At 45.5% G+C, this 22,545-nt stretch overlaps 3 protein-coding genes across 3 annotated transcripts in view; 1 reads left to right on the forward strand and 2 right to left on the reverse strand.

Annotated features, from left to right (window-relative positions):
* LOC119456943 (uncharacterized) overlaps nt 1-7,351 on the reverse strand; it is a 28,052-nt gene extending 20,701 nt beyond the window's left edge. The window contains exons 1-4 of the mRNA XM_037718761.2: nt 6,987-7,351; nt 6,766-6,907; nt 6,537-6,648; nt 4,780-4,902 (exon numbers count right to left, since the gene is read on the reverse strand). Of these exons, the coding sequence (XP_037574689.2) occupies nt 4,780-4,902; nt 6,537-6,648; nt 6,766-6,907; nt 6,987-7,002 (393 nt within the window). The 5' untranslated portion in view covers nt 7,003-7,351. The remainder of the gene's footprint in view (nt 1-4,779; nt 4,903-6,536; nt 6,649-6,765; nt 6,908-6,986) is intronic.
* Nucleotides 7,352-8,015: 664 nt separating this feature from the next.
* On the reverse strand, nt 8,016-10,414 carry LOC119456154 (integrator complex subunit 13). The gene has a single exon (XM_037717774.2). It carries the CDS (start codon nt 10,197-10,199, stop codon nt 8,097-8,099), a length of 2,103 nt encoding a protein of 700 aa, XP_037573702.1. The 5' UTR covers nt 10,200-10,414; the 3' UTR covers nt 8,016-8,096.
* Nucleotides 10,415-10,606: 192 nt separating this feature from the next.
* LOC119456155 (dynactin subunit 6-like) lies at nt 10,607-21,075 on the forward strand. Its single transcript, XM_037717776.2, has 7 exons — nt 10,607-10,796; nt 10,906-10,973; nt 11,064-11,169; nt 11,632-11,708; nt 11,917-11,964; nt 13,840-13,982; nt 20,848-21,075. The coding sequence occupies exons 1-7, from the start codon at nt 10,762-10,764 to the stop codon at nt 20,950-20,952; spliced, it is 582 nt and encodes a 193-aa protein (XP_037573704.1). The 5' UTR covers nt 10,607-10,761; the 3' UTR covers nt 20,953-21,075.
* Nucleotides 21,076-22,545: the final 1,470 nt, after the last annotated feature.

Here is a 22,545-nt window from a genome sequence, read left to right on the forward strand (position 1 = left end):
TCACCTATAGCTGGTACATGACTTGGAAAAACGAACAGCGCTAAGAATGGGGCCAAACAAAAAAAACACCACCCAAGCACTCCGTACAGATGGTTAACCAGTGAAGCTGAAACGTGCGGCCCTGGTGTTTAGCAGTGGGTTAATCCCGACGCTGTATTGAAGCGTTTCTCAATTATTGGTTACATGTTTGTGTTTCTAGTGGAACGCAAGCGCCAATGGTGGGCGGATGCTGCTAACCACGATGCCGAGCTAACTCGAGATTTCGAATGCATGCGACAACGGCGAGTCGAGGAGGCGGCATTGCGGGCAGAGCAGCATCAACGTGGCAATGGCGGGAACACGTTCGCTAACGACGTCACTAACAGCGCTGCCAATGGCGCGCGCGCTTGGGTGCGACGTAGAGAACGACGTAACTGACGGCGCAGCCAATGGGGACGTTTAGCGAAACATAGGACAAACGGTTTTTTGTTTCGCCTAGCCATATACAGCATTCGCTGTAAAACAAGACAGTGCACTATTGTTTGTCTCCTTGTCTGCATTTTGCATCCCAGACTTGTTGCAGCCCAGGTAACAGTGGAGATAACCGTTGTTTTCCAGCCAGATCTGCTAATGAGTGATGCATCCACGGCTACGTAGGGAAGAGGGTGGGCACTATTCTGCAAGTAGACTATTGATCATGCTTTCACCGTTGTGGGCATGCTATATTATTTTAGATTTGAAAATACAGCAACGAAGCTTTGCGCTAGAACTTCGATAGTATCACATGATGCAAGTTTCACTCACTTTCGGTGACCTAGCTGCTGTCCGACTTGTTTCAAGAGATGTTTGGAAGCAACGTGCGATCATGATATTGTAGTCGTCACGCGACGCATATTGTTATTTGATCACACTCGGGAATTGATGAGGCAGACAGTCTGAAGCAGGGCTGCTTCCTGTTAAGAAGCCTTTGTGAAAATTATGGCATCCGTAGTTTGCAGTAAAATAAGGGCCAGTAGCTCCAAGCGATTTGAAAGTGTCATTTCTCCTGAAACCCGGCTATTCTGAAAGTTGCCGAGACGTTTAGTTAGGATGGGCTCTCTGCAGCAAGCAGCACGTGTTACGACAGAGTAGGTGAGCCTCAGCTAAGGTGACAGGCCACGACTGTCAGGTGTTGAGCAATCGAGCAGTGACCAGACGCTCTCGCTGTGTCCATAATTATCCACCAACTCCATTCTTGACGCCTTTTACGCACCCCCCCCCCCCCCTTCTCCTCGTATCCAGCACCCCACTCCTTTTCTTAGAATTCTTTTCCGTTAGTCACTGTAACACTCTTGAACATTCCCCGGGTTGTTGAACGGCGCTGCGGCCGCTAACATTTCTATATTTCTGTTCCTGCGTGGTCTTCGAGGCCATTCACTATACCTGCTCTCCCAAGTGTTTGTAGTGGCTGTTTCTTAGCTTCTCTGGCCCAGCACCCCCAACCTTGATATATTTTGCCGTGTGCCAATGAGCGTTCTGTAGGTCTTTCCTTCTTGTCCCGTTTTTTGCACTGTTTTCATTCTGAACAGCATGTACAAACTAACTTAACAGCAAGCTCTTCTCAAGTTTATTAACATAATGAAAGTCAGACGAAGGAAAGAAAAAGAAGAAAAAAAGGGGGAGGAAGTGCTTATTATGTGTTTCCTAGACAAGCAAGTCGTAATATTTTCGGAATGGTTTTCTTCTGCCTAGCGTGGTCGACGATTCGGTAAGTACCAGAATTGAGAAGCTCTTAGACGACACGAAGGCCTGGTGGGGAGCAACAATGTCTCCAAGTTTTATACAAGCGCTTGTACCCATCTTTACCTGTAAGTTGAATTTTTAGCGCTGATCCCCCTCAGCAGTTACGGTTAACACGATCCTTAATGAAGTAGAGGCGTGCCATAAGTGGGGCAGCATTGTTCTGAGCATGAGAGAGAAGATCGCCCCATGACAACCCCCCGTCTCCCCGCTCACTTCAGACCACCACTAGCTCTCGTCTTGCTTTCACACATTCAAGCTTTCCCTTTCATCTATGTCACTTTTTCTGAGCCCACTTGCTGAAGCTTTATGCTCCGTGGGAAAGGGGGGAGAGGGGAGGGGGGTTCGCCGCCCCCCCCTCCCCCCTCTGGCTACGCCAATGATTACAAAACTTGGGCAGGAGCCACCAGGGATGATTTTCAATGTTAGCAACAGCTGCCGGTACTGTATGCTTTGTATTATGTAGTTGCTGCATCAATTACAATCCGAGACAACTCTGATGGTGCATTTCTCTCTTTATTGTTGTTTTGTCATCTCTAGTGTTTTTAGATGTTTTGGAGATGGCACCAATGCGTGACAATTCCCATCTATTACAGTTAGCAAGGAGCCTTCCGGCCCTCCACAATTGTTTTGGTGTCTTGCTCTGTGCTGACACCAAGTAACACAATGTCAGTCAATACCACAGAAATTCTGAATGTGTGCTGACCTTTCTTCCGCATCTTGACATTGATGTGAAGCACACTACTAAACTTATGGAGGCAAAATACAAAAACGGCCGTGTAACATGCATTGGGTGCATGTTGAAGAAACCAAGGTGGTCAAAATTAATCCAGAGGCTACCACATACGGCGTGCCTCATAATCAGATCGTGGTTTTGGCCTGTAAAACATCAGAATTTAATTTTTAACGCTATTAAACTGTGGCGCTATGTTTGCAATGATGCTTTGCTGCCCAAACCACTTCCAAATGGCTCCCCCGCTTCAGGACTTTAGCAATGTCCACCCCCCTTGCCTTTCCCCCAACTACTTTACCAAGATGTTATATGCATATACAACGAACAAAAGTCCTTCCCACCCTTGTCTCGTATTTGATTGAGAAGACCCGTCCTTGGCTTGTGCAAACCGATCTAAGAGCTCTTGTGTGCATGTAGTTTTTTATCGCCTTCGCTCCTCTGCACTTTTTCTGCTAGAAATATTACGGGACAGATCCCCAGAAACATGAAAATGTAGGTAGAGAGAGAAAAAATAATAATTCTGGGATTTTTTGTGCCAAAACCTCAATCTGATTATGAGGCACACTGTAGGGTGGGGGGACTCCAAATAAGTTTTCACTACCCCGGGGTTCTTTAACATGTGCCTAAATCTAAATACAAAAGCATTTTTGCATTCTGCCCCATCGAAATTCGGCCACACCGCCTGGGATCAAACACTTGACTTTGAGCTTAGTGGTGCAATACCATATTCCAGTGAAATGCCATAGCCATAGCACAAAAACGCTTAACCTTGCACTCGGCCGTGCAAGGCTTGAAACAGCGAAGCTGGGCGATCGTAGGCCAGCATTTTCCGGAAGCTGTGGACAAAGACGACAATGCTCGAACGCAATCATATGGTTCGCTTAAATGGATGTTCTGCAAGCGTGGCTGTATAGCCAAGTGGTTATGACACTCGCCTTGGGACTGTGGGTATGCGGGCTCAAATCCTGCCTCGGCAAAAAAGTTTATTTTCTTTTATTTCTTTCTTCATTGCTAATGATGAAAGTTTCTTGATGCGAACCATAAATTACGGCTGGCTTAAACAACTTCACTGTTAAAAAGAAAAGAGAGAGCATGTGCAGATGTGTGGGGCAGCTGTTGTCTATCACCTTTGGCAAGGAGGAGCTGAATCTTACAGTCTGAGGTTATGCAGATAGAATGTCAAGCCTTTACCTACCTCACAGTACAAGAATGTTTCGGGGCTCCAAGGCCCCTGAAACAGTTCCGACAAATTTTGTAGGCGTGTAGTGTACAGCTACAGTAAAACATTTGCAGCACAATTTAGGTAAAGTGTCTCATATTAAGAGAGCGATGGGCAGTTACCCTCATCCCTAGCCATGCTTTTCCTACTCAACTCGTTTGCCGAGCGATTGAGGCTAAGCTCTGGCATCACTGGCTCTGTTTCATGATGTGACGTTGTGCCATGTACTTCCGGTGTCTTGGAGCTAGCACACGAAGCCTCTCCGCTAGCCGCCGATCCCCAACGAGAGCTATCCAAGCAGCATGCGCTGTGAGCGTCCTGTCACAGCGCCCAATTGCTACACGAGAACGGTATTGTGGTTGCAATCCTCCGGTGTGAGAAGGTGGCCAAAAACACAGATTCTAGCACCTATCGCATACTGGCAGCCCAATGCACTGCAGCCACTCCAATTGCCTGTTGCATTGCAGAGAGACATGATTTTGCAGCTTGACAAGTTGCCAATCGCTAGGTTGCAGCCCATAACGCAATATGGGCAATTCATGGTGCTCTCGAAAAGAAACCTCGAGACCAACATAACCGCGCAGCTCGAGTGAACAAGGAGCACGTTGCTAACGCAAGCAGACACTTGCTGTGTGCCCGCAGTGCTTGAGTGTAGTGATAAATTGTCATTGTGTATATTCTTTGTTTCTTTTTTTTCTAGAAACAAATTAGCCAATATTACAACTATTACGAACAACATTTGTTCACCCATAAAGTTGGAGAATTACCGATGATGCAACTGTGTACCCAATCAGATAGCTCGCCTGACTGACGTCACGCACCCCAGCAACGTAGCAGGGTACGGGGCAGCAGAAAACTCAGAGGAGCGGCACTGCTGTGATTGGTAGCGATGTGCATTTTTAAAACCTTATCATAAATTACATGCCTTACGCAGAACGCTTACATATGTCACTTAATGATCAGAAAGACCTACCCTAAAAACTCGGTATGTTTGCACAAAATTGTTCTAGGGCTCCTTTAAGCTTAAGCCAATGCATTTTGTACAATAGCTTAAGCATCACAGTCTTACCAAAGCTGGAAGCTTCAGGGTCAGTGTGCTTTGCGGTGCTTTCTGAATGAGAGCAGTCATAGTTTCCAGCAGACACTCTGCATAATCAGTCTTCGCAATCTGTTCAAGTTCCTTCTGCATTGCCTGCATGAGAACACATTCAAGTAGTTATTATTGAGCTTTGCCCTTCCAATCACGTAACAGAATATCCAGCAACTGCTCATAGTTATCAAGAAGTCAATGAGGCAAGAAGGAGCACAGCATACTGACTTTTTATTTACTACATTTTGTAAGATATTTAAGTATTTTATCGATTAATAAGGACAGATTACCTGTTTAACTTATTCATTAATCTCATAGCGACAAATGGGCTATGAGAGACACAATAGTGGAGAACTGATCAAAGGTTCTTACCACGTTGTTTTATAATATAACTTAGGGGTGGGCAAATATTTGAAGTTTCGAATAATACACAGTCCTTCGGCAGCTTTTCTTTCTTTTTAAACAACTTCTGATCTTTTATCATAACCATTTATTTAAAGTTTTCGGAAAGCTGGTCATACAGTAGCCATTATTTCTTGAAAAGCTTGTTTGCAACCAGGCTCCTAAGATTTTATGCAGCTATTAATGCAGTTCTTTTATTGACAATCAGTATTCCTGTGTTTAAAATTGATCCCTTGTCCCTGATAGCTGCCTTTTTTTGCTTTAGTCACTACAGGAGTGGTACCCAATTATATTGAAATAAATATTCCTGCTGTACATATATGCGTTCTCATTTGACTATTTGATATTCAGTTTGATATTCAATACTTATTTGCATTCAATTTGTATTTGAAAAAGTTGGTAATTGCCCACTTTTAATGCAGATGTAAATCTAAGGACAGGAGCTGCCTTTATTCATGTCACCGTCACTACGCAGCTTCCATGGCACATGGCATCAATCCCATGAACATTGTGCTCAGCTGCAGAACACCACGGCTGATGGGCCACCATGCTACGGCAAACAGATTAAAAAGAAAGAAAAGCTGCTTGAGGCAGATAGCGAAATTTCTACTTCTCACGTGAATTAATTAAAGAGGTGGTCCTTCCTCGAGCAAAAAGATGTCACCGTTAAATTAGGTTCCACTAATTCCTAGTTCACTAATCACTAGTTTCATTAAATATCTAGTTATGTATTTGCTTAGCACCTTTTATTGTGCCAGTCAATGCAAACATGACAAGCGAAAATATGCCCAAGTCATCAGAATTAACTACAAAACTGCTAATGATGTGTAAACTGTAAATAAGTCATGCTATTAGGAACTTGATACAACTTTCTGTGCCTGTGTGTACAGCTGTAATGGTTGTTATGAGAAGTTTAGGAAATGGTTTAGGAATTCATTGCCACATATTATTCTAACAGTAGGGATGCAACTTGGTGCAAGAAATCAACCAAGAATAAAGCATTTTTCTTTATCGCTTTAACTCAAGCTTCAAGCTAACACAGTTTTAAATGCTACGGGAGTCTGTATATCATGGGTCTTTAAGTTTCTTGCCAAATCTTGGCACTGCATGGTACCCTGACCTAAAAAAGTTATGGAAAATAATGATCAATGAGAGTCAAACATTTAATGAGAAGTAATAAAAGAACATAAAATATACTTTTGTTTTTGAATACGTGAGCGGTAATATAACTTTCTGCTGAAATTAAAAGAACGGACTTGCATACAGGTTGAAACAAGGTGTTCATCTCAGCAGTGTTTACAAAAATGCTACTACGTAATACGAACTTGGATTACCTGTAGGAACGAGTCTTGAACAACCATAGTAACCTCAAGGGGCTGCATATCGTTGACCAACGACCGAAGTATGTTCCAAAGAGTGCCAGCTTCATTGCTTGTCAGCTTCGAGCTAACGTAAAAAAAGAAACTGCGTGACGATCACTTAACTCTGCACGTGCTTAACAGACATAGTCATAATGACAACAGCAAATTTAAAGATCATTTACTCTCCAGATTTATCACTCACCTTCGTCGATTCTCGATAGTTCGACAGATCCAAGAGACGATTATTTCTCGTTTTTGAGGTATGTAGACGGGGGAATGCAGAGCCAGTTGGACAAGATCGATGCTCCGACTTACGCTGTTATTCGTAAGCTCGTACAGCAACGCTAGTTTGGGACGAATGAAAGCAGGTTAATGTAAACACACAGGGGTAACTAAAGCGTTGATTCTGTCGCCTTCACTTACTGTTTGCAAGAGCCATGATGCCTCCGACTTATCAGGATGGCACGCCGATCTCGCCGAATGACTTAGGGTCAACTCTTCTGCAGTGAGGTGCGTAAAATTACCTTTACACGAAAAAGCCCACACGACAGAATCGACGATATGTCAGTGATTCACGTCAGTCAGCGCGCGTCGTTGGAATGTTGCCGTATGTGACGGCCACTCGAACACATGGTTCTCCGGTTTGGCATTTTAGGAACGTCACAATTTCGACAAGGTTGAATACAATAACACATACATCGATTTGTCACAGACGAAAAGTTAACCAAGCAGTAAACAGAAACACGTGGGTGCTCACTGCTTACCGGCACAGCAGCGCACGCCAGTGACGCCACCGACGCCACACGCTCGCTGCGTACTTAACCTAGAGCCTACTTGCCACTTCATGCAGGTGGTGAACTAGCTAGCACAATAATACAAAAGTTGAATTTGTGTAATAACAAGCGTTTTCTAATAGCAAGGCAGCAAATTTGTCATGACCTCCGAGATTTATATGCCGCATTGTCTGTTTGACGCCGATCCCCGAGGCCATTATAAAGACATCACCTCTAGCGACTTCTACGGCGAGACTGCAAACGATTCCTTGTCGCGGCATCACCCTAGCTATGCCGCTACAAGACGCTCATCTACCGCGTCTCGCTCCTTGATACTCCTCCCTCGCCCCTTTCAGGTAAAACAATAAAGAATGATGAACGTAAGGGAGGCATTTCCGCATTGTTGCTACAATCTCGCCTTCACCTCGAAATGCTCATTAAAATAATTCGTATCCCCGACCGCAAAAGCATTTTGACACCACTGCATCCACCCTTGCATTAAAAGATGTATATAGCGTGAATGCTCCCCTGTAGGACCTAACACAATGTTTACCTAAATTCCAGGCAGCGATGAAATTAAACTTTTTTGTTCATTTCTTGCTCAGAACGCTTTTGCAATCAGCAGTATGTGCAATCCAACATGCAGGGGTAGCATGTCCAATTAAGGAAGCAAAGCAAATTTCACACCATGGAACATTTATTCATGTGCATTGTTTTACATATATACAGACAAATTTGCTTGAAGGAGCATTTGCACCCCTCAGGACCTTGCAGTGGCATTTGGTTTTGACTCATTTTCATTGTCGTTGCCATCAATGTTCAGATTCGGGTACAACTTAGCAACCTTACCATCCCCATTTAATCGTCCTGCAAACTCAACATGTCTTCTAGCATTCTCTGTGCTCACTTTATTCCTCCACAAGTGCAGTAGAGAAGTCGAGCCCAGCATATCTCCGTCTAGACCACTACTACGTGCCTTCTTTGCCAAAGGAGGTTTGCAGCTTCCTTCCTCCGCTTTGTCTGTGTCCCCAAACTTTCCTTCCCGCCAGCTCAAGTCAACTTCTGACCATTTTCCTTCGCCCTTTTCATCCTTTACGGACAGTCCCTTTTCTGTTGACTTTTTAATACCTGAAACGCCAGCCTTTTGGTTATTTCCACTAGCATCACTGTCAGCTGGTTTCCTACACTCCAAGAGACAATCTAAGATAACATTGTGTTCAGCTGTGACGCAGTGCATTCTAATGTAATTCTCCAGCTCGTTCCACATGGTTCTATACTGCTCTTCACGCTTCGGCCCTTTGCCCCGCATCCCAATGGTGGGCACTGGCAGAGCAGTACCCTTGCTCTCCATGCTAACAAGAAGGTAGATAACTTTCTTGCACTCAATAATCTCATCTGGTGTCAAGGTCTCCTTGGTTATTAGGGTGAGAAGAGGATCCAACTGTGAAGCCATGTTGAAGATGGTTGTGTGGCTAATTACCATGGGCCAATACTGGGTAAGCCTTTGCAGCCTCTTCAGGGCACGCTGGATGGGTGGCTCCTGGCGATCATTCGGGCCAATGTTGAAGGGCACAAGCTTGTTATCCTTCATGAATTCTCCAAAGTCATTGATTCTGTAGTCAGTAACTCGCCCACCACAGCCCTCACTAATCGAAGGCGGGTCTTCAAGTGTGGACCGACCAGTCCCCAATGTGTGAATGTATATCTCTCCACCATGACTGGCAAGCATGTGGGACATCACTTTTGAGCCTGACTTTCTTGGCATTTCAAGCATTACTGCACGGCCACTGAGGAGAAAGTTTGTGAGACATGACGATGGCCTGCTGTTAATATCGACGGGGGTAATCCTGAACGCTCCTGTGCAGTACTGCAACTCTACGCTATTTGAGCGCGGAGTGCACCACTTTAGCGTAACTGTTTCATACGTTTGTCCTTCCTTCACCGTGCTCACATGCACACCCTCCGTATTACTGAAGCCCGTCTTGAACAGCTCTGTGTGAGCAGCGGCTGGGTGCAGGAGCTCAACGTCGTAATTTGCAGACGAGTTTGCGTTCTGTTCTTCCTTCATGGGGATGCCGGTGACAGTTGTGGAGGCGAGATTGTAGTGAATTTGAACCAGGTATCCCAGTTTCACGGCCAGATGCCTTCCCGATCGGCACCTGTGAACTTCGCTGCTTAGCACGGATCCAACATCACGCTTTGAGAAGCCGGCCATATCTATTTCCTTATTGACAGGACAGGTAAGCAGCACGACCAGCTCGCACTTGTGCACGGGCATGAGGCAATCAGTCCCAGACGCCAGTTTGTTCTGCTCTGTTAGTCGGGCGTAGAACCTCTCCTCGATCATTCGTATCTCGGCGTCCGTTTTCATCGACGTGATGCACACGATTCGGCCTCTGTTGACCATCTTGCCAGCCGTTTCGGTAAGAGACGTGCGGCACTCGTGCTGCACTTCGCTACACTCGCACAGGGCTTCTATCGCGGCGGTGAGTCCGGTGAGAATGTTGTAGTCCTTAGCAGCCCCAGATTCCGAAGGCGCACCCACTTGGGCCATAACGGCCATCAGGTAGGACATACTCTGGTCTTCCTGCATCCACGAATTCAAATAGCGAGCCGAAGTGCCGCTGACGACGAATCTGATGAGTTTACTTGTCGGGAAAATGTCCCACACGATACGACAGTACTCGAACGCTGCTTCGACGCTGCATGTCCAAAGCGATTTCGAGATGGGAGCCAGCGGGATGATGCCTGGCTGCCGCGTCTTCGTGAAGATGTCGAACTCGATGTGCTGTTGGCATGAGGTTAGAAAGTACGGGCTGTGATCGAGCACGAACACAGTCTTGTGGCAGACAGGAAACGTCATGGTAGGCTTTCACAGCGCCCTAGATAGAAAAACAATGAATTGGAGGTTCCAGTTACTACGTGTATTTACAGCATCACTTCTGTAGTACCGCATTAACCGCACACTGCATGCCCACAGAACACCTACAATAAACTTGCATGCCTGCTTTCATAAATTGTCATTTTGCATGCCATTTTGCGCCGTTTTGTTTAGGCTGCCATATTTGCCGTTTCAGGCAGGTTCTCCTTTTCTGGTCTTGCATCCGTCTCGTATCGAGATGTTACGCACAAGACTAAACTAAATTATTTTGACTTTATTTTATTTTGCAACAAAAATACAACAAATAAAATGTATTTGCGCAGCTTAAATTACTTACTAGTGTGCATTATTTTCCAGTTTAAATGCCTTTCGTATCCATTGCCGTATCCACATCAGCAGTCTCCAATATGGCTGACGATCAGTGGTCTTGGGAGCTGTCAATTACCACTTGAATTTGTCGCAAGAGTTAGCCTACAGCGACCACATACCTGCGTTTTTATTTGTAGCTCTTGTTTTCAGACATCCACGTTTACTATTTTACACAATGAGCACGGCGTCTCTGCCTAAGCCTTCAGGCGGGTGAGCGGACGACTTCGGATGTCATTCAGGCTGGGCGTTGTTAAACACACGCGCACGGATATTTTAGACGAGCTTTTCTTACCAACTTTCGTGTTTTACTTACTTCCAGAACTGTGAAGATATACGCTGGTGCTGTTGTGACGGCAGAATGCGAAATAAAAGGCGATGTGACAATCGGTTTGTGCTTATGATCACTCAGAAACCACGTATTACCTGGTTTGCAACGCATCGTGGTATTTCCTGTCTAAACTCGCTTATTTACTGCAGGCAGCCGCACTATTGTTCATCCTGCTGCGCACATTATTGCTGAAGCTGGGCCTATCATTATCGGAGACAACAACCTTATTGAAGAGCAGGTCTACATAGTCAACAGGTCTTGTACCTTGATTTTTCGGCAGTTTGTGTTGCATTTATTTTCGATGCATATCGCTCGTAACTCGCAAATATAGCGCACGAGATAATGCTTATCTAGCCGTAAATACATTGCTTAGTGTCATTCAAATTCTTGTGTGCTCGTCAAGGTGCATCTTAACATGAATTAAGTGGACAACATCGGTGGTAATGTTACAAATTCCGTTTGCCGTCTCAAGTATTCAGCTGTATTTAACCAAGTTCAAGTGTTCGTTACCGATTAAGTTAGGTTGCACTCTGGCATTGTGCGCCGAATAAAAAATGGCCGTGGTTGAGAAAAAACATTTGAAAAAAAAAAAAAAGGCAGCGAATATTGCAGTGGTAAAGCACTTCGAAAGCTCTGCCGCTTCACATCGTGAAAGAGTGATGACTCATGAAGAAATGTTTTATTCATTTTGCTCACTTTTCCTCACTTTCATCGCAGGAGAAAAGAAGGGGATGCACCCGACTCAGAGAGCGTGATGACAATTGGGAACAACAATGTTTTTGAAGTTGGGAGTTGTATCCTTGTGTGTGCTATAAAATTGAAATAGGGCAGATGACATGAAGGCATCATGACAGTGATTATTGCTAATGATGCCTTTTTTTTTCCTTTACCTTTGATGAATGATCTGTTTAGTTTTGCCGAACATATGAGCTTGAAGTTTTTGTAAAGGCTCTTTTTTTTTTTTCGCAACACATGTTGTTCCTTTGACTGTTTCTCACTCAGACTCTGAAGCACTTGCAATAGGAAACAATAATGTTCTCGAATCAAAAAGTGAGTATGACGCTTTCCTCATGAGAGTTAATTCTTATGAATCTTGCAGATTATTCTTATGAGAGCTATGTATAAGAGGGATACCAAAGTAACGAGAACTTTTTTTACTAAGGTAGAAGTCCCGGGAGTTAATACCGGCAAATGCCACTATGTCCATTACTTGACCAAGCAGAATCCGTGTGTGAAGTTTTGTCTACTCACTGCATTGCTTTTTTTTAGTCTTTATTGACGTCTGTGTCAGTTTTGCAATAGTCAACATCAAATAGCGGATGTGCATCAAGTTCTGTTCTATATGAGGAAATTTTTTTACACTTGTATCGCAAGATCAGCCAGCATTTTTACGTTGAGTGCCCAAGTAGTTGTGTGATGCAGTTCGCCGAAAACTTTTTTTTTTGGAACACAGACAAGTGGCTTGTGCACCATAATAATTCTCGCTCCCATGCGACACTAAGTGTGCAGCCCTTCCTGACAAAAATTTGATGAAAATGCTACCTTATTCTCTCTGTACTACCCATATGGTACCCCTTGCGATCTCCAAATGTGAAACGATAGCTTAAAAAAAGCGTTTCCAAGATGTTGAGGAGGCAAAAAAGAAAACTATAGAACTATTGACAGGCACCAGTTTGGGCAGAAGTCACTGAACAGTTTTGAACAATAAAAAAAATGGTGCAACAAGTCCATTGTGTTCTTGGGAGAGTACTATAAATGTGTTTAAAGTTTGGAAATGATTGAAGAAATATATATATATATATATATAGCTAGCTTGTTACTTTGAGTCCCCTCTTGTATGTTTCATGGAAAACAGCACACCATATCATGAGCAGGGCTTCAGTGAATAGCTTAAATGTTTAACAGCCTCAGAGACAGATTAAGCTCATGTACATTGTCATACCATTAATATATTTGTAATAATCACTTAACTAGTATAAGTCATGTGATGTCTAGTACCTGCTCTGTGGCTGGAAACTGCAACACTCGTAGCTTCACATAGAGTCTTCACATAGAGTTCACATATAGTATTTGTAGATAATTTTGCAGGAGAAGTTACGACTTTCATTTACTGAATGCTGCACTTCTTCGTTAGCTGGCTATGTATCTGTTGTATGGTAATATAGATTATATGGTGGTTGCTAGAGCACGGTTGCAATTGCTGCTTTGTTGGTTGAACCTATGCTTATTTTGCTCTCACACTGTAAGAACTTAGGACAATGGCCATTTTGTTTTGCTCAAGCTGTATTTCTAAGTTGACAAGAAAAAAATAAACATTGTTCAAGAAGTACACTTGCATAACAATGCCCTGGAAGCTTGTCAAGTCAGCTTAAGATGTCGTTTGAATTATTGTAAAAGATTTCCAATGCAGGTAATTACAATTTTCTCTTGGGCTGCCAACATGCTAATGGCAAATCAGTTTGAGGAAGCCTGCAAGGTTGAGGAAAGTACATAAAAGGGAAAAATTGTCAACCACCTGAATTGCAGCATGAGGATTCAAAGGAAGCCCGTACGGTTTTCTTGGAAAGAAAGCCTCGCAGTTTAATAAAACAAAACAACAAAATCCCAGAACAGGACGAATGTTTGTTCAAGTGCGAGGCTTTCTTACTGAGAAGCTCGTATAGGTTTCCTTTATTCAGATGGATGAAAATTTTTTACTTTGATGCTAATGTAGTATTTAAGACTGATTCCACTAGTGTGGGTCATTATCACTCAGCATTGACTATCACCATCGTACCATCATCCATCATCATCCATCGTCATATCATATCATCCATTGCATCATCCCAGCGCTAACTTGTGCACCAGCATTCTTTTTTGTCTGCATTGCATGCTGTGCTGTAGGCTGTCAATGACAGAATGTTTTTTACTTTGTATTGGTCTTAGGCAAATTGGGAAGATACACTGAACTGACAAGTGGTTGTGTCATCGGGGCCATGTGTGAAGTCAGTACTCATGAGAAGCTGAAGGAAAATACAGTAATATATGGCCGTACTTGTGAAAGGAGAATCCAAAATGAAAAGCCAGCGGTGAGTGATGCATAGTGTTTTGCAGTGGTGTTATTGTCACAAAAATATAGATAACTGTTCTTATTCATTTCTATATAATGTAGTAGGGAATACAGATTTAATTTATTTTTGTGAGCAATCAATTCATCTTTAGTGAACTACCATTGGTAGTCAATGCTGTAGCAATAAAAAGTCAATGTGATCTAGTATAAGTATAAAGTTCAAGTTTTGGGACACTTGTGTACGCTGGTCATATGATGACATATCAGACACATAATCTCCACATAATAAATTTTTCGCCTTTGGTATTGCTGAAGGCAAATGGTTGTTCCATTCCAAATACTAGCATAATTAATGCAATCATCAATACATACATGTAAGATCGATGACAGATTTGATGGATCTGCCTAGTGGTCATATTTGAATTAAACTCATAATGATTTATTGAAGAAAATGTGGGAAGTCAGTGTCACTCACAGATCTGTGAGAAAAGTTATATAGACGGTTTCAGTGCTTACAAACAAACCTCGCTTGCCGCTGATTGGTTGCCCCATCGGAACTTCCGGCAGGAGAGCTAGAAGCACTTCCAGCTATGTTGTTTGAAGGCATGCGCGATGTGAGGCCGGCGTGTCAATGTTTGCACTGCTTGGTGGAATCTGTGATGAGCTGATTCCTACATCGTGAATATTGTTGAGATGACGAGTGACTACTTTAAGGCGCTTAGCACCGAAGCAAAAGATCGGTATCGCCAAAAGCTGATGTTTAGAGGCGGAGAGCTGCCCGATCCGCTGGACAATGATGTCGTGCGATTTTCGTTTTCGTGGGGCTCCAAACACCTTCCCTCAGTTACAACCCCGGAGCAACATGCGGAGCATATTAGTGAGGACATGCAATGAACGCAGGCTGTTGTCTTCAAGGCAGGTAATGGGACTGCCGAAAACTAGAAAAATTTTAATGGCACTTTTTTCTCCTTTCTGGGGTTTTACGTGCCAAAACCAGTTCTGATTGGAGAGGCTCGCCGTAGTGGAGGGTTCCGGATTAATTTTGACCACCTGGGGTTCTTTAATGTGCCCTACAACACAAGCACACGGGCGTTTTTGCATTTTGCAATGGCACTTTTATTGCTGCAAGATGGAGGATGAAGTGGTAAGCTGTGCATGTGTACATGCACATGTTTTCTGCGTCATATACCTTGATTGTGCTTTTCAATATGCATTCACAAATAACTGTACATTCTCAAAAGTCATTTAGTGCAAGAAGCCTAGGTCGACTGAAATGGGACTAACTTAATTGCTCACGAATTTACCACACTTCTAACAAAATGAAACCTGTAGTGTTGGGCACGAGATTGCAATCCATAATTGACTTCCGTTAATTCGTAAATGCTTTTAGAATGTGGCCGAAACTTCCTACATGCATGCACGGAAATCGCTAACTTTTCTGGGATTCTGCTCTGTAATACCGATACGAATGCTCACAGGCCGCCGCGATGGCTCAGCGGTTACGGTGCCCGGTTGCTGACCTGAAAGATGCCGTTTGGGCCCCAGCCGTCGCATTTTGATCCAGGCGAAATTCTAGAGGTCCACGTACTGTGTGATGTCAGTGCACGTTAAAGAACCACAGGTGGTCGAAATTATCCGGAGCCCTCCACTGCGGCGTCCGTCATAGCTGGAGTCGCTTTGGGACGTTAAACATGATAAACCAATGCGCACATGTACCTAGGTAGTAAAGGTGCAGAAGTGCACTTGTGCCGCAGATAAAAAAAACATTAAAATAAAACGGTGGCAGCATGGCACCCACTAAACAATAATTTAAACTCATGTTCGTAGCATGGCGATCCACGCCGAGGCAAGAAACTGGACGAGCGGGCAAGCTCGGGGTGATAGTCGAGCTGCTCTCGCGTGATTTAAACGACATACGTCCAGAACAATCGTGCAGTAGCACTTTTATTATTCAGCATTATAGCAGTCCGGCTACTCCACGTAGTAACGTACCTTGGATGAAGTGAGTAAAGCAAATCTGGGAGACTTGAAAAACATCGTTGAGCAGTAAACGTAATGAAAACAGTCGATGCTCCAAGAGCTACTTGCCGTAACGCAACACACTAAATGCCACAAGTCGCACTTATATCGATAAGAACACAATATGCGCAGGACGAGCGCGCGAGTGAACATGCGCATATTCTGTGTTCGCATATGCGAACAAAAACGAGCAAGAGGAACGGCTACCGGAAGTTTCCTAAGGGCGCCGGATACCGGCGCGCAGCGTTGCCAGAGTGCGGTGGGCGCTGGATGAAACCGTCTATAAACATTGCACACTTCCTTTAGGGGTTTGCATCAAGAAATAGTGATGATAATGATGGATTTTTTTAGGCCCTCCGTCATTACCTTTATGTACTGCCTAGACCTACAAGTGCAGTTTTTTACTTAATGCAGTGGTGGAACTGCTGCCTAGCAAATTGGGGCAAATTGCGCCAAGCGCAATCCTCTCCATCCTGCTCCAGAACAGCATTTCAGCAAAAAATTGTGCCGAGCCTGTACCATAAAAGCATAAGATTACAACACTCATTCTGTTCATGCTGCCTCGCTATAGTAAAACTAAAACCAAAATCTAGAGCACGCTATCATTATCATTACAGAATTCACCGGAGTGGTCATAGCCATGGGATATAGCTGATGATTGCATCGGCTATATCCATGGTTATGGCCACTCCGGTGGCTTGCATTGGATTACCAATGACTTTCCTTTGATTCCCAGTGACTTTCCTTACAAATGGCTTCTATTGATTGTATTCTAGATAGCCCTTTAAACCACTCACTATGGAGTGAGGAAGCATTTCACCCTTGATAGATGATTGTTGTATGTGTTTAGAGTACTTAGGCTCATCAAAATAACTGTGCTCATACTGGCAGCCAGCCTGCAGATATCACACGTAGGGTAACTAGGCAGTTTCATCACAGGAGGCATTGTACTGTTCGTAGACAATTTGTGGACAATTAGGAGTGCATTTGGAGGACAATTGTGGGCCAGAGATGCATGCAAGTACAGTTAAACCTGCTTATAACGAACCTCCATATAATGAATTCCTGGATATAACGAAGTTTTTCTATTTCCAGCCGTTACTCCATAGAAGCACATGTATTTGAGACCTCTACGTAACGAAGTGGCGGCGGGAGACCCCCTCGAAATAACGAATTTTCCCCTCCGACAACGTAGAGATTTCGTCCCAAATTTTGTAATTTTTACGCGAGCAGCAACCGGAAGCACCTTCTCCTCCGCGACGGAATGCGAAGCGGCAGCGTTGCGCTTGGTGCGCTCGAATTCACGGCAACTGCGAGGCGAGAGCGAGCGCATGTGTGTGTGCGTGCGAGCGTGTTAGCATGCGCAGGGCGGGCCTGCATCCCTCGACCCGGCGATCTTGCCGCCGCAGGCATGACCTTTCCCCCTCCCTTCATTCAAACCTGATCCCACCGCTTGCTGCAGCTGGCCTAGCCCGCCAAGCCGGCGCTCTCCTTTTCCAGTTGATGAGCCTAGCTCGCGTAGCTTTGACCATGTGCTGTGGTATGTGTGCTTAGGCATTAGTCTACCAATTTAGTTAAACAGCAAATGTTTACAAGTTTATACGGCCGATAAAACTACTATCCTTACTTCGTATAGCTGGCTGCTAATTTGCTGTCGCAATCGATGCTGGGACTTTTTAAATGCGAAGCATTTCTTGCCGGCGGCTCTGTCTGTTGTCCCACGTCCCACATCCCCACAGCGCATGCGTGTCCCCTCCCCGTCTCTCCTACGCTCCCCCCTTTCTCTCCTCTAGGAATACTCTACGGAGTGGCACCTGCGTGCCACACCCCCACAGCGCATGCGCGTCCCCTCCCCTTCTCTCTCCTCTCCTACGCACCCCCCTTTCTCTCCTCTAGGAATCCGGAGCGGCGCGCTCGACAGGTGGTGCGACAGCTGCATATTCCGCTGGGGGTGCCACGGTAGTTCCACGGTATGAAAATGACGGAGCGCGCGCACCTCATTGTCTCTCCTGTGCAGCGCCGCGATGAGCGCTCGGGCCGCTGCCGCGAAACCATCTCCCGCTCAAGCTGCATACTCCGCTGGGGGCGCCACGGTAGTTCCGCGGTATGAAAATGACGGAGCGCGCGCACCTCATTCTCTCTCCTGTGCAGCGCCACGATGAGCGCTCGGGCCGCTGCCGCGAAACCATCTCCCGCTGCTTCGCATCCACACATGGTTCCCTTTAGCGGGAGATGGAGTAATTTTTTTGTTTATCACAACTTTAGTGTACTGGGAGTAAATCTTGAGCGATAGTTGTATTTCTATATGAAAGCATGAGGTGCGCGGTACTGTAAAGGATTTTTTTTCCTCCCTTTGGTCACAGAAAATGGGTGCACGTTACAATCGAGGGCGCGTTAGAATCGAGTAAATACGGTAAGCGTTTCTTTTTCGAATTTTTGTGCCGCACCTGCATATAATGAAATCCTCTTTATAACGAAGTTTTTCGGGAATTTGTCAATTTCGTTATATCCAGGTTTAACTGTATATTTTGACTGCTACAGTTGAGCAGTGAGTGCAAGAAAAATGCCAAAGGTCACGGGCATTGGCTTTGCTGGATGTATTTAGTGGCTTCATGTGATGGAAAAGCTGGTCGTATGGGTAAAGTTCCACGGCTCTGCATAATGTCATCCCTGTTGAAGTACTAAAACACTCACGTAAGGGGCAAAGGCAAGAAATTCAGAGCGTGTGTCTGTAATGGCGATGCTTTAGGCGTGGTCGGCAGCTAATTAGAAACCACCGCGCTTTGATATGACGAGCAATAGACATCGTTTGGAGAGATGACACTAGGCAGGTACTTCGAGTGACAGCATATTGGTTTTTATGACGGCGACCTTGATAAGATCGCGGAACATATGCCACCTTTGCTTCACTACATACACCAGCGTATTGCAGCGAAGCTCGCTTACAGGCACCAACTCGCCACCTATAACCCCTTTTCGCACAGAGTCGGGAAGTAGGACGTCAGAAGCAGGGTAGAGAGAGGTGATTGGCATTAAGCTATGCAATAACGTGTTTTACACGCATGTAGTTCTGTCGGCTTTCGAAAAGCCCTTCATGACAGCGAAAATTCTCTTCACTAGAACGTTCCTACAATGACAGAAAAGGAAGAACATGGCAAAGTGAAGGAATCTGGAAGTTCTAAGTCGCACGCTGCTCAGTGCGCTTATGAGGAGAGCTTCGGATCCACACCTTACCAAGCTTGAATGTGGCACACATATTTGTTTCGACAGGGCCAAGTAGAAACTTGGTACTTTTTCATAAATATTGGGACGGTCTCACCAAATCCTGTACAATTGGTGACATAATCGGCCACCCCTTTTCTGCACCTGAAAAGGAAGAAAAACAAGTTAGCGCTTGTTCAAAGCCATGATAAAGGAATAAACAATATGTCCTCGCATGTGCTGGCAAAGTTTGACTGCGTATTCGTACGGCAAGCTCTTTATGATGACGTCTTCACACAGTGTCGGGTTATTGAATAATTGGTGGGTGAATAGAGGTGTGGAAAGAACCTCTGTGGCAACACCTTTATAACTTTGTTTTAACACGAAAGTGTTTTATGCCGGGGTCCACCAAGACTTCACTCACGTATTTCCGTCACGGAAATACGTCATAGAACATAATACAAAGAAAGAAACCAGAAGAAAAAGTTCCACAAACATGCAAAATTTGGAAATCAAACCCACGACCTCTCGGTCCGCGACGATAGATCGCCGAGCGTTTAACCCATTGCGCCACAAACGCATTTGCAGAGAGCTACACAGACGCGCCTTATATATCTAACACTCCTCCGTGTACCCGCGCTCTTGCTCGGGGCGGTGCCGCCGCCTACGAGCAGAAAAGAGAAGTACTGCATTATGACACTAACGCGCACCGACAGTGAACGCTTCGGTGGTCTCAGCACTACGACGCCTCGATGCCAGCATTCGAAGGGACGCTGGCATCAAGAAGCACTACCAACGCCACCTAGGTGGCGTTCACCGTACTCAGCACAGCGGAGCGTGGCCTCCGCAATTAGCTCTGAAAATGTTTCTGAAGTTGATCGCGGAGGCTGCAATTACGACGCGCTGTACGCGCTGATTTGACTCGGTGACGATTCAGTTACGTGCTTTGTCTTGCGCGTTGTATTAGTGTGTCAGTTACGTGCTTCGTCTTTCGCGTTGTGCTAGCGTGTGCAGCGTAGTGCAGCTTCCATATGCACGACGGTTGCTCATGGTCATCGACGTTGGTAGTCGTGATGGAGGAGACGTGCCACCAGGCGTCAGCGTGGGTGCATCAACGCCTAAGGGCGCTTTAGCCACAAAACACCAATAGACATTATATATCAATGTGCAATAAACATTACACTACTTCTGTGAAGACACGTTTCACTTTCGTGTTCTATACTGATTCCTATATAAGAGGGATCAACCAAATTTTTTTATTCATGTGGACAGAATTTGCACACGTTAGGGGCCATTGAGTTTATTCAAGCTTTGCAGGGTACGATTGAGTTTCTACATTTTCACCTGCCATTGGTTATTTTGCACCCAACGATGCCGAAACATTGCTTCGAACCAATCATGCTTCCGACTAATTTGTGTATCTGGTCTTTATTCACCTATTAATATTCTTGCTTCTGCTGCTGTTCTTTGTGTTAGATTTGACGCTTTCAGAGCACTTTTTTTTATGACCAAACATCAGAATCATGGAGCAAAGATGTGATGTAATGAGGATGCATTAATCCACAATTCTTATACGCACCATATGCAAGCACTTTTTACGCTCAATTGGAACCATTATTGCGGTGTTAGTCTCTACTAATCATATGTTGACTTTTTGTGTACAGACCCAGACGTTGCAGTTGGACTTCCTGACCAAGGTCCTGCCAAACTACCACTATTTCTGGAAACCGTCCAAGGGAGAGCAAGTTCTCCAGCAGTTGAAGAAGTAGAGAAGGAGCTTTAATCATGGAATTCGGCTTTATTCTGGTTAGGGGGGGGGGGGGGGCTTCGAGGAGGCGGTTGCTGGGTTCTGTGGCAAGAACTTCAGAATGAAATAAAATAACAACACTTGATGGGGTTGTTTGGTGTCTTATGTTCTGTATGGTGCCGTTAAGTAGTGCGGTATCGTCAAGTTTCCTGCACTCTGACAGCGGCTAAGGCTTGGCTTGATTAGCAACTTATGTTTTTATGGGACACTAAAGAGAAATACAGTTGGCGTGAAAACAGGGCTGTGTGTGTAAATTATCCTTCTGCAATGAAAGAAGTTGGAGCCCTTCCATCCTGTGAAGAGGGAAGTCCAGTGAAGCTGGTGCTCTGATGGGATTTGCTATGCTGGGGTCTAGCTATATCGGTATATTGGGGATTTGCTATGTTGAATTTGGGTACAACATAGTAAACCGACCCCTTCGCTACGTACTCGCTAAAGAGGCTTCGGTGCCGGCTCCGAGTAGGACAATGGGGTATTTTTAACACTTAGACGATGGCTATACAATGCCCGCCTCTTAAAGAATCGGCTCGGCGTCCACGGGCGACGGCGTTCCTAGCGCGTTCCTCACGCTTTTCTACGACGTTCCCAGGCAGTCCTTGACCAAAGCTCCGTATATACAACCAACGCCAACACGAACTCCTCTCACACCCCACTCCTCCGTTGGCCTACTTTTTTCGTACACCACCACTGCTTGGCGCGCCTCACGCTCTCCGCCTCCAACGCGAGTATTGGACGGCGTGACTTACAACCCCCTCCTCTTTCTCTTTTATTGCGATAGCAATTATATGGACACTTCAACCGGATTTCTGCCGTCGCCGTCGCTGTGAGGTTCCCTATAAATCTTCGCCGCGCGCCGTATGCCCGAGCGGAAGCGCGGAAGCGTGCGGGGACGCGCGCTATCACGGAGAGACGGAGAGCGAACGCACTCAATCTCCCACCACGCGCAAGCAAGGAAGCGGGAAGCCAGCGCCGGAGGGAGCGGGGGGGGGGGGGCGCACTTCTACTCTGCCAACAACCGCGCTCGTCGCTCGCACCGTCGCTTATCTCCACACAGCTCTGACTTTTATGCGCCGTGCATTCGCCGCTCAGTTTCCGTTGAAGCGATAGACCGCACGTACCTTCGCCCGCTGCTGCGGCGTATGCGCTTGCTGCCAGCGTTTTGACAGTCGTTGTCTGCAGTCATTCAGTGTGATCTATTCATTTTATTGCGATAGCAATTATATGGACACTTCAACCAGATTTCTGCCGTCGTCGTCGCCGTGAGGTTCCCTATAGATAAAATCTTCGCCGCGCACCGTATGCCCGAGCGGAAGCGTGCGGGGACGCGCGCTATCACGGAGAGCAAGGAAGCAGGAAGCCAGCGCCGGAGGGAGCGGGGGGGGGGGGGGGGGGCGCACTTCTGCCAACTACCGCGCTCGTCGTTTGTCCGCACCGTCTCTTATCTCCACACGGCTCTGACCTTTATGCGCCGTGCATTCGCCGCTCAGTTTCCGTTGAAGCGATAGACCGCACGTACCTTCGCCCGCTGCGGCGTATGCTTGCTGCCAGCGTTTTG

Source organism: Dermacentor silvarum, chromosome 6, assembly GCF_013339745.2.
Source record: "Dermacentor silvarum isolate Dsil-2018 chromosome 6, BIME_Dsil_1.4, whole genome shotgun sequence".
NCBI lineage: Eukaryota > Metazoa > Arthropoda > Arachnida > Ixodida > Ixodidae > Dermacentor > Dermacentor silvarum.

What these genes read in the sequence shown, in the direction of transcription:
- LOC119456154 (XM_037717774.2), bottom strand. Translation starts at nt 10,199, where the DNA reads ATGACGTTTCCTGTCTGCCACAAGACTGTGTTCGTGCTCGATCACAGC.
- LOC119456155 (XM_037717776.2), top strand. Translation starts at nt 10,762, where the DNA reads ATGAGCACGGCGTCTCTGCCTAAGCCTTCAGGCGG. An exon ending in TGTTTTTGAAGTTGGGAGTT is followed by an intron (nt 11,709 to 11,916) that starts GTATCCTTGTGT and finishes TTTCTCACTCAG; the next exon opens with ACTCTGAAGCACTTGCAATA. An exon ending in TCCAAAATGAAAAGCCAGCG is followed by an intron (nt 13,983 to 20,847) that starts GTGAGTGATGCA and finishes TTTTGTGTACAG; the next exon opens with ACCCAGACGTTGCAGTTGGA.